The following is a 12,243-nucleotide window of genomic DNA, read 5'->3' on the forward strand; positions in this document are numbered from 1 at the left end:
TCCATTTTCCTAATACCTAAATTCCTATGTTTTATACTAACTTCTGAGAGCAGCTTATTGAAGAAGCAGTTTGAAGTCTTTAGCAGATAGAATCCTGTGGTTCTGCAAAAGCTGGAGCCAGAGTTCATCACGTGTATAGAAAAATGAAGAATTGCAGGGCGCTCACAAAAGCTCCCTTTGCTGTGCTGGTGAGACTGCCAGCTCCAGGGCTCAATGGCACTGTGACTTCCTAAGGTGGGAATAAATCAGCCAGCCTAAAATGAGTCAGTGTAATGACCACAACAGACTACCCGATTCTGATGGTACAACACTGAGTCACATTCAAGCATGTGACCTGGAAGGAACATGCAAACTTTCCTCTCTTGTGGGAAAAAAAGAATCCCATCCTGCTTTCATGTGAGTTGTTTAAATGCACAAAAGAACCAGAATTCAAAAAAGGCAAATTTACAAATAGTTACAGCTCTACTGAAACAGGCTCAGACAAGAAGACATCATGTAAAATTCACCCTTAAAAGGGATAATAACTGCTAACATTTGTGACACATATAAAACAGTGCCACTAAATTGAAAGAGTTCCCTTGTCCTCCATAAAGGTCAGAAAATCCTTTCTCATTACATCTGTTTGTTACAGAAGCAGGACAGCAGTCATCATCATCCTTCCCACCCAGGACACCACTGGCTCTACCAATAACAGCATCACTTCTGCTGCTATTCATCATTTCACTAAGTTCTTGGAGTGCTTTTTCTTCTGTAACATTTCCAGTTAGTAATAATGATACTTTTTTCCACTGAAAAAGTGTTTTTGTAAACTCATAAAGTCAAAGTGATGTGCCAAAATCTTTGTACTACTCAGTATAATGGTTCAAGTTGTTTCTGCTTCTCAGAACAGCCTGCTGTCTCTACAGCAAAGTCAAAGCAGCTGCACATTCTACAGTTAGTGTTCCAGACCACTCACATTGCAGCAAAAGATAATGCAGTGAACATTAAACGCATTTTTGCTTGTAAATGCAACATAAATGTAAGTAACATCTATTTGAGAAATGTAAGTATCCTTAAAACCTTTAAGGATTTTGAATTTATTTCAGCATACCAATACTACTATATGGGTATAATGGTTCAAGTAAGGAAGGTAGCACGAAACCACTCCGCTTTTGATAGACTCAATCCACTTATATCACAGTCCAGGATTTACAAACAAGAAGTAGAAGTGGCAGTAAAACGGCTTCAGTTGTGGATACTGATGGTCTAATTTTTCTAAAAATAAAATCAAAACCAGGAATTCTGCTTCCTTCTCATAAGGATGTCAGAAAACTATCATTAGTTTCTTTCACTGGCATATAAATCACAAGATATTTGAAAATTTTGTACACAAATTTAAAAAAACCAAACCAAGCAAACAAGAAAAAAGAACCAAAAGAAACTCACCAAAACCCAACCAACTGCCCCTGTTCCCACTAAACAGTTGTTCTAACTCCACTGTATAAAAAAATTGATGTATTTTAATTTGGGAATTTTTTTAGTAAAGAGGAGTACCATCTAGTTATTCCTATTGTCCTGAAAAAAGGTCAAATAATCAGAACATTTAACTTCAACAGTAACATCTAAATTTATAAGATTCTTAGTTAAGCCAAGCCTTTAGAAAATAAACAGCTGTATTGATTGGCTGCTATGGAAATGAACCCAGATAACTTCTGGCAGCTATTGCTGTGCTGCAGCACGCTGGGGAGAGCTTTCCGTTCTGAGTCAGTTTCCTACGAGCCTCCCCGTCACTTTACCACATGCAAAGTAAAACCAGTTGTTTTCTTAATCAAAATGTATCTTAGTTACCAAGATGCACTGGAATACATAGTAGGCTGTAGTGCTTTGGTGTAATTGAATAAATGCTGTCAGTAGTATGTAACCAAAAATAAATTCAATAAACAGATACTGTATGATAAAATTACTCCAAAAATGTGACCATCACTGTTTTTTCTTTAGAGAGTCAATTTCACATTGACTCAATCTCAAATGCAAGATTTAAGCTGTAATCAAGTCCTTATTTGTAGATGTTTTGTATACTGTACACAATTGCCACTTAAAATGTTGAATAAAAGTATTGGATTTTTCTTCTAACACACAAGAGAGAAAAAAGTAAACTCAAATAATAGACAATAAATCCTAATCCACTCACCTCCTCATCCTAAAGTGTTAACAAATGATGGACTTTTTTAAGGTGTCTATGTTCATCAGATTGTTCATTTCCTTGTTCATTGTTTGTTCATTTCACATGGATAAAATCTATGAATAATGGCTTGTTCCAGAAAATAGCTACAAATGCAAAAATAAATCACTTTTAAGGACCTTCAGTGTCATGGGGAAAATCCCTTCTTGCTAAATGGAGGAGCTTTAGTATGAGAGGCTCTGAAATAAAGAAACCAAAACTCCTTGTGGACATGTACCAAAAGACTGTGTTCCATTAATCAGCAAATTTACTGAAGTTTTTATCTGAGGTATTCTAAACAGCCTATTAGGATCTTTAGCCGTATGGGGATGATTATGTTAAACTGCTTGTGTTTGTAGTGCAATAATTTTAGATTTATTGGTCACCAAAGAACAAATAAATTGGGATCATTTGTTTTAAGATGCCATTCAGGCTTTATATCAGACTACGTTCACATGAAAATACTTTCAGAACTACTTTTGGATTCAGCTGGGTCACTACACTTCTTTATGTCAAAGAAAGTGGTGTTTGCTAATGTATCTTACAGCGTGTGTACAGAGCCTGAGTTATCTACTCACTGTAAATACTGTGAAAAACCAGCTTTTTCACTACATGAGGTAAATGAGAATATTATTATTATCTTTTAAAGCCGGTAATTTGATGAGAGAGTCACCTAAGTTTTGCTTGTTTATTTTAGAAGGTCTCTCCTATTGGTAAATGGCCCGAGAGAAGTGAGGCTGCTGCAGCTGCGCTGCTCAGACGCGAGCAGCAGCGAGGCTGAGGAGGTGCACTCACGGCCAGCCTGCTCCGACAGCTTCGCCACCGCTCGGGCTGGGCAGCAGAGGTCTGCTAGGCACATACCTAGACAGAGACCTGTGTATGGCTCCCAGGCTATCCCACCTGCTCTCACTCCAGCTCCATCCCCGAGTGCATTTGCTCCAGGTGCTGGCACCACAAGCACAGGGATCTCTGACTGCTGGTCCCACCCCAGTGGCTGGCATTTGCTGTGACCCATCTGGACTCTCCAGGTGCTGGCACCCAAGTGCTCTGGCCCACAGTCCCACTCCCATGGCATAAGCGTGCTCACTCTGGCCTCTCCTGCTGCTGGTAGCCCTGTGACACTCTTGACTCCAGCTGCTGGCACTCAGACATCCCCCACCCCACAATGCACACTGAAAAGAGAGCCCTTCCCCAGGAAAGAGTCACAATCTTACAGGAAGATACAGCAGACATTACTAATTAGAAACAGATTAGACAAATGTACCAACCAGCAAACTATCTACATCCAACTGGCCCTTTATCCCCTCAGCTCCCTATTTTTCCCCACACTTGTTCCTCCTCAAACTCATCCCTTCCTCCACCTTTAGTTCCTCCCCAAACTGTCCCATGATAAGCCTCTTCCCTTGTATCCCATGATGTGTCTCATAGGCAGCAACCCCTCTCAGTCCAAAACATGCCCGAGTTTCAGTTCAACATGATGGGTTTCCTGCCGGGACAATGGGGCTAAGGATCTCCTGGGACAGCCCTGGGGGGGGCCCAGAGAGGGTGTCCCCTTGTCCAAGCCCGTAATTTCAGTTCCCCACCTGCCTGTGTGTTCCTGGACTTGTGCAGATGGGCTTTGATGGGCTGATGGTTCCTGTGACAGGACTGGGAATAGCTGGAGCTGAATATTATTTTAGGCCCTCCACCCTCCCCTGCCTTTGCTGACTGCACTCATTTGTGGGTGTGCAAATGGACTTCTTTCACCTAAAGCTTCCTTTGATCGATCCCCTCTGAATAAAGTTAATACAGGTAGCTCTGTCCTTCTGATAAAAATACAGTATTTAGTAGCCTGGAGTTACTTTTAGTGTACAAAATAGTCTTCTAAAATGGGAGCAATATCCCATTCATATAGATATTTTATATATATACTTTTTATCTACGTAACATCTTCTGCAGAAATCTGGAACACCCAACAAAGGCCAGTGTCACCTTATAGACAGGAATTAAGGCATTAACCTACAACCTAACAGTGTAGGCATACTATCAGTGGCTTCGGGTTCAGGTACTGGAAGATCCAACCTTTCCTAGGCTATCTTTAGTATTAGGAAGGTATTGTTGGATATAGAGTTCTCATTTATACTATACATTAACACAGAAGGCTTTGGCATGCAAGAGTTGAATAATTTCTTGCACTCCTCCTTCCCAAAATCTACTTGTATGTAAAATTCATGCAGTGTCATAGTTGAGGGAAATGTACAGGTACCCATGCATCAGGGTCCTGGAGCAGTACTAAGCTACATTTTAAATTGTTATCCAGTAACCAAAATGCTAAATTTAGGCTTCATATAGAAAAGTGCATCACTTGGAGTGCTCAGAACATGAGCTCCAAAATATATGCTGTAGCAATAAGCTTATGCAAAGCTTTAATGTATTTCTCCATTCAGGAATAAATTCAGTTTACTTTTCCTTTAATATTCTGTTTTCCCCATGCCTGAGGCATATAAGATGATGCATTTTCTCCAACAAAAACATTTTTCCCTAAGCATTGCTACAAAACCGAACAAAACAAGTAATTTACAAACAGAGCTTCAATGGTTCACAAATTTCAGGACTAAGCAAACAGCTGCCTCTGCAAGAAGAGCTCCACTTATTTATATGCACAGCTCCCCCATTAACTTGCTGTTAGTTCAAATTCAAGCAGAGTAATAATTTTCTATTTTTCTATGTTTTTACTCATAATAAAACAGGTTACATTTTTAACTAGCAGCATTTCATGTCAACAACTTCTTATAAAATAGGTATAAATTGATTGTGGATGAAAAACTGCTGGTTACAGGCAAATGCAGAGACCTAGAAGGGAATTAGCACTGTGAAGGGTAAACTGCATTAGAAGACTGTAGTCAGCAAGTCAGAGGAAAGTGAACATTTGAGACTCTATCTGCAGCAGTGTGCTTGGTTTTGGGGCCTTCTTGGCAGAAGACTGATGAGCCGAAGCAAATCCAGGGGTGCGAGATGAGGGTCTGGAGTCAGGGATGAATTCTTTTTGGATGCAGGAAAATTTGGAAACATGGGATTTTTACCATCTGATGATGAGGTGAAGGAAGATCTAATTGCCATCTACAGCCATATCTATAAGTTAGAAGATGGAGCCAGACATTACTTAGTGGGGATCAGAGAAAGGAAAAGAAGCAAAACCAAGGTAAATTTCAGTAAAATAAGGGAAAGAATGTTCACAATAGAAGTGGTGAACAGCAGGGCAGATTGTCTACAAGAACTGGCATCTCCATTATTGCAGATTTTCTAAAGCTGACAGGACAAAGCTCTGAGCTTCCTGATCCAACTGAAATTAGTCTTGCTTTCAGCAGGCAGCTGGACTGTGTGATCTCTGGTATTCTTCTTCACCCTAAATTATTCCATTAACAGAAATAGTCCTTAAAATAGGAAGGCAATCAGGTGCTATGGTACTTGCAAATGGCAGGTTTGCGGCAGAAAAATACTGTACTCCATGTACTGTGCTGAGGTCAGGGGAAAAAAACAAACCAACACCAGCTCTTTTAAACCCAAGTGCCAGTTCTGCATAAGGCAGGTGCCTTAAGCATGAAAGCTTTTTCTACTGTCTCTCCCTCTTTAACAGATGTCTGTCATGTATCTCTTCTCAAACTTCTTTTTGTAACACCTTAGCTGTTGATACATCTCTTATCATTTCTTACAGTTAGGGAAGTCTCCCAAGACTGAGCCCTTTTTCTATCTGCAATAACCAGTTACACCCCATGCAGACTGTACAAACATTTTGTTTTCCTCTGCTGTATCCCAAAGACGAACCCCTTCAAAACTCATATTATATTCTTTATTCCTCTGATTAATTCTTTGTTTTTTCTCAACCATATTTTTATATCAGTTCGCTAAACACATTTTACTGTAACTATTAATGAAAGGAGAAGTACAAAGAAACTACATGTTGAAAAGTTGTACTTTGTGTAGAGAACTTCTTACCTTTTCATCCCTACAGAGGACAGTGTCTGAAAGCTGCTTAACCAACTATCTCTTCACAACTGAGGAAACATTAAGGGAGCATTCAAGAATTTGAAAAAAGCAGCTACAAAATTGCAAGGTAGGATTTTTATCCCACTGCCAATATTCCTCACAGTACTTGAAAACTTGTTTTGTTTCAAGTTCCCCAGCTTTAAATCCAGTTACAGCCAAAAAAGCTGTAGGATTATCCAGCTCTGAAGACTGTTGACAGGATTCATACATCATGCAGGAAGATTAGAGTGATAGGGACAGTGATTCCATGTGACAGGTATGTTTTTCTAACAAGTACTGTAATTTAAAAACACAGAGTTAGTTAAGCTGTGTTCCCATCAGGAGAGTTTCTCTCTTTCAAATGCAATAGTAGCAATCAGAAAAAGAATGGTAAAAAGACAACTTGAAGAATCCAGTGAGGCAGAAAACCTACTTGCTGGTGTCACAAAAAAATAGATGTCGTTTTAGACAGTTGAGCAGGAGGTGGCCATGCATCACTGGAAGTAAGAAGTACTTATCTGGCAGATAAGAAGTCAATTTCTGCAGAAAACAATTACATGCTCTAGCCTGTACCTATTAGGAACAGGAATATATTCTTGCATGATCTCCCAAGACTTCCCCTCACGACTCAAGAGGGTACATAAAAAAACACTACATTGCTGAAATCCATTGGAAAATAAAATTATTTTATGAAAAGCTTATAGCTCTTGGCCACCTTGAGTCTATGTCTGCCACACACAGCAATCATAATCAGCTTCTTATTTTAGAATGTTGTTGTATAAAAGAAAGAAGATAGAAACATCAACAGTCTAAATTGTCAGAAATCAGATCTGAAAGGAAGGGGAATATGACCAAGCTGAAGGCTGCAGTCAGAAGAACACACCAACCAAGTCCTTTTCTTGAGTGCAGTGCAGCTGGAAACCAAACTAAAAATGGAACTAGCAGGCTTACAGCTCCTGTAGCCTCAGTCGATAAAGTAGAGCAAGTACACCCTCAAGAAATGAGATCCTTATTCCCAAAATTTCTTGGATTTCCTCATGTTCCATCTCTTCATTTACTGCTACTTGAGCAACAGCTCAGCCTATGAGCCTCAGTTATCTGCTCTAGGGACCTGTTAATTTTTGATTCAGCCTGTTAAAATGAGGGCAGTTGCAGAAAGCCTATACTTGCTATATAAATATATCTACATCAGAATGGCTACAAATAAATATGCTTAGAATTTGGTCAAGTCTGTACCTTAAAATAGTATTTTTTTTTTGTTCAAATTATTCATAGGTGTAATTTCTGTCCTGAAATAATCTTGTGTTCTTTCATGGTGCATTTGCCATTATGTGCACAGTATTTTATGACCAGGCAGTCTAGAGATACACTAGATCCTGGAATCCACACATGTGTCATGTATTAATGTATCCAATTTCAAAGAGAGATCTAATGTCATTGGCCCAGGAAAAGGTAGAAAGATGCTTTGCCACATAGGAAACCAGGTTTAAGCTAGGAAAGTTTCCTAAATTAAACTAGCAGAACTTTGCTAGCATAACTTTGCATCTATCCACAGTGTACTGGCTGAAAACCCAGCCTTTCTTCTGACATCTAAAACACAATGGTAAAGATCCAGGAGTCATGCTAGAAAGCAAGTTCAAAAAGGGGAGGGCAAGAATTACACTGTATGGCTGATTGTCAGTTTGCTGAAACAACTAAACTGAGCCTCCTCCTCTCCAATGCCCTCCAAGGTTTTCCCTGGTTTAGAGTTAAAACTTATAACACATTCATTCTTGCCAGAATTTCAAGGTCCTGCTCTTGCAGAAACTCTCAAACATTTTTACCAGTTTAAACACTGCTACCACTTGGCTGGTCAATGTCCTTGGATAAAAATTTTATTTGGCACTGCCAGTTTACTTTAAAAGTCGATATTCTTGTTCGGTAATTAAACATTTAGTGTCATAATCCAGAATTTTCCCACAGTAAGGATTCACAGATGTGCATAGGGATGTTTCAAACAGCAGTTTTCTAATTGGAGTTCTAAAAAAGTATATGCAAACAAAAATGCAAAGTGATGTGGTTTCTATTTACACACCAGCCAGATCACAGTGTACTGCACTATACATGCTAGTTTCACCTGGTCACAGAATTTCTGTACACTTCAGGCACACATCTGTGAGAGCCAGAAAAATAACTGGACTGTGACAAGTGTCCAGTAGCATGGCTCATGTCTCCATAATGTATTTCTCAGCTAGTTCTTTCTCAGCAAAGATCTGAGAAGTGAAAAAAAAAACCTATTCTTCAGTAGCTTGAACTTTTCTCAGTCTTCTTTTCATCTCACTTCAGTGATCAGAGGGATGATGAAGGTACCACATTATTTGCAGGATCAGGACTTTAATCATTCATACAGCATGATCCATAGAGGGCTGACAAGACAATCACTTGAAACTGTTTTCATGAAAACTTGCGACATACATGACAACTTGCTACATACACATTGGCCCCTATTCCAAGCCATGCTGCCCTGAGTTTTCATTACATTCTTCTCTGTGAATAGGCTTTGGAAATAAAATGCTAATAATGTTAGGGTGGTTTATAGACTATTGATTGGATTTTTTTTTTTTTTTTTTTTACTTTCTAAGGCAAGAGGCAGCAGGGTATTGGTATCTAAGGGCACCAACTTGAGAACTTCATAACTTCTCCCAAAATAATTATAGTTTACTAGACCTCAGAGAGTAACAAAAATAAAGCCACTAGGAAAACAGAGTCAGTTTCTTCCTGTATTATAAATTTTTTGGAATAAGTTTGTCTATAACCTTCTGAAACAATAGAATTCTTTGAATATCTTTTATAAAGCTAAAAAGATCACTTCTCTAGGGATATAACTGCCAGCTCACAGTGAAAGTAACAAATGCATGCAACCAGAAGATTATGGCCATCAGAAAGTTTGCAACTGATACGTTTTGAAATACTACCGTTCTGGTGTAAACTTAATTTCCTCCTTATTTATTCAGCCCTCTGATGAATCACCACTCTGAAAATTCATCTGTTAATTCTTAAGCTAAGAGCAAAGGCACTCCCTAAACTGGCACCGAAAGATCACTGCAGAAGAATTCTTTACCTCCCTACCAGCATACCCAAGCACTTCTCAGTCCAGCAGGAATGGGTTACACTCACAGGGACCTTGGCATACCAGCGTATGTTCCATTGCTGTCAGGTTTTAAGCCATAACCCCAGAAAAAGAAAATGGAAGAATTTCTAAGCTTCAGCTCCAACACAAATTTTTACATTAATTTCCCTACACACACTGCATCCTACCACACACATTTTACTCTGATGAACCATTCAGAAAGATATGAATGTAGGCTTTCAAGCATTTAATTTTAGCACCATAAATAGGCAAGGCAAAAAAGAGTAAGATCATAACGTGTCAAAACCATCTGCTCAGCTGAAAGCAAGTCCTTGGAAATAGACATCCTGTCCAGAAGATGTATGCCAGCCTGTGGAAATGACTTCAAGGCAATAAGGGCTGGAGTAGGACAGTAATGGCCATTAGTGCCTGAATCATGATTGCTATCATCATCTATTACTTATGAAGTCGCTCACAAGAAAAACGTTAAGGAAAGACACAAAATGAGATCAGAGCACTGATGAGTTGAACAACTTCCAACCATACAGAAGAAAAATTTGTCTTCAATTATACATGCTAGTATAATGGAATGGTTAAATAAAGAGGTTGTAGGCCAAAGTTCCATTTCTATTCCTGTTCCTTGATTAAATTCATTTACAGAATCAAAAGCAGATAATTTAGAAAGCTCTGTAACAACAGTATCTTAATAAGAATATAACTGAGTATTCATGGATTTGTTACTGTCTTTTTCCATAGTTCTATGATACATTTTCCAGTAAATCATTTTTGTTTTAATATTAAAATAAAATAATAACTGATACAACAAGAACAAGTGCAATGGGAGGGGAATCTCCTTCTCCCCAGACCTAAAGCCACAGCACACACCCTTCCTATTGACAAGGTTCTGCCTCTGCCAGGTACTTGGAAAAAAATAACACACTGGCCCTCTATTTACCCATTGCTACCCGTGGATCCGGGAGCCACTGCCACAAGAGATGACTGCTCCATTGCTGAGGCACAACTGAAGGAAAAGAAAGAGGAAAAAAAGACATCTACCTTGCACTTAGACTGCAGAACTGAGCATGAACAAAGTCAGTAATACATGACCTGAGCACTTAGAGGAAAAACTGAGGACTTTTCCATGGAACTTAGCTCTCCATGTAAATATTCACAGAACGAAACACAGCAAGCCAGTGTTCAATAATAAAACAATGAGGTCGAATAACTCACAGGGGACAGCTCAGACTACAGGCTTGGGGACAAGAAATTCTGCCCTCTTGTTACCAATCCGCTCAGCAGCCCCAGCATTGTGGCACAAGAGACCCGTTTCTCTGGGACCATCCTTATCGCTCAGGGATTCCTCTCCTCTGTTACTCCGTGTTTAGGAACCTCAGTATTTATTTTACAACCTTACGAATCCAGGCAGCGAGCAGCCACGCGGACGAAGAGTTCCAAGTGCTACCGCATGTGTTCTCTCGCCGTTGATGCTGGCAAAGCAGGCAGGACGAGAGAACGGCCAGCCTGCCCGGTGCCACGCGGTACCACAGGAGCTTCCCCTTCGGCGAGGGGAGCGGCGAGCAGCACGGCCGCAGCCGCCAGGAGCCCCAGGGCAGCCACCCCTCCTTTCCCCGGGCCCCCGCCCGCCTGCCCACCAGCGCGAAACGGCTGAGCCCCGGGCTGGCCGCGGGAGCCAAGCAGCGGGCGGAGGGGCGGCGGAGGCGGCCGTGCTTCCCCTGCTCTCGGGGGGACGCGCGGAGCCCGTCGGACGGGGGCGGCCGCGGCCCGCCCGGGGCTGCCTGCGTGGGGCGGGCAGCCCGGCAGACGCCGGCTGGCGAGTCCCGGAGGCACCTACCGGGAGGACTCCCCGCTGAAGCTGCCCCCGTCCAGCAGCCGCACCTTGCAGAAGAGGATGCCGTTGACGAAGGGCACGGAGGAAAGCTCGTCTAGTTCCAGCTCCACGCGGAACTTGAACTTCTTCTTCTTCATCATGATGAAGGCCATGGGCTAGGGGCTTCCCGGAGGCCGCCCCCACGGCAGCTCCGCTCCGGCCACCCTGCTCCGCTCCGCTCCCATGCCCGGGGCGAGGGCGGGACGGGCCAGAGCGGCGGCCGCTGCCAGCCCCTGCCGGCCGCGGCGCTCCCGGCCAGCGCTTACATGGCAGCCGGCGCCTCCCTTTCAAACCCGCCCGCCTCCGCTCCGCCCGCTGCCGGCGGCGGCGGCCGGAGCCATTGGCGAGCGCTGCCGTCAAGGGCTCCAACGTCGGCGTGCGGTTTCCCGAAGAAGCTGGCCCGGGCTGGGAGGCTCTCGAACAAGGCTGTTCAAGAACGGGAGCGCGGCGTGCCGCTCCCCACGCCCCGCACGGTGCCCGGAGCAGTGACGTGGCCGCAGCCCCGGCCGCGCTGGGCTTGTGCAGCCTGGCCCGGCAGCTCCCCCGCCTCCCAGGGACCCCGCTGGGGCGCGTCCCAGGAGCGAAAACCTGTGCTGCTCGCAGCTCGTCATTTAGACAGCAGTAACACAGCGAAGCATCGTTTAGGCGTCGACATTTCAACTCCGAATTTAGTTTCCTTCTGCTATAATTTAAACCCTACAGGGGTCGTGTACAGCCGTTCAACCTGTAATTTACAACCAGCGCCGCTTCTACTACAAGCAACAGATGCTCACGGTCTTGTAGAGAAGGAGAGTGTACACATCTGTGTTTACATTTAAGAACAGTCCTGTGGCGTAGGTGATTACGGCAACACACAGGCGACTCTCTTGCTTAATGTATAGTTCAACACCAGCAAATGCTCTCTAGGGAATAGCTTTGCCGTAAAAAACCATTCCAGGAGATTTAAACATAAAGCAAGCTCTGAGCAGCCTCCATCAGCAGATCGGTTTCCTCTTCCAGCGTTGCGTAAGGAATACACAGCGTCTTCTCACAGCCAAGCAC

At 42.5% G+C, this 12,243-nt stretch overlaps 1 protein-coding gene across 2 annotated transcripts in view; it reads right to left on the reverse strand.

The window, feature by feature from the left end:
* EEIG2 (EEIG family member 2) overlaps positions 1–11,387 on the reverse strand; it is a 21,008-nt gene extending 9,621 nt beyond the window's left edge. The window contains exon 1 of one of the 2 annotated variants that reach the window (XM_068199654.1): positions 11,167–11,387. In XM_068199654.1, the coding sequence (XP_068055755.1) occupies positions 11,167–11,315 (149 nt within the window). In that variant the 5' untranslated portion in view covers positions 11,316–11,387. The remainder of the gene's footprint in view (positions 1–11,166) is intronic. The other variant, XM_068199655.1, reaches the window with a different exon arrangement.
* Between the last annotated feature and the right edge of the window lie 856 nt (positions 11,388–12,243).

Source organism: Anomalospiza imberbis, chromosome 9, assembly GCF_031753505.1.
Source record: "Anomalospiza imberbis isolate Cuckoo-Finch-1a 21T00152 chromosome 9, ASM3175350v1, whole genome shotgun sequence".
Classification (NCBI taxonomy): Eukaryota; Metazoa; Chordata; class Aves; order Passeriformes; family Viduidae; genus Anomalospiza; species Anomalospiza imberbis.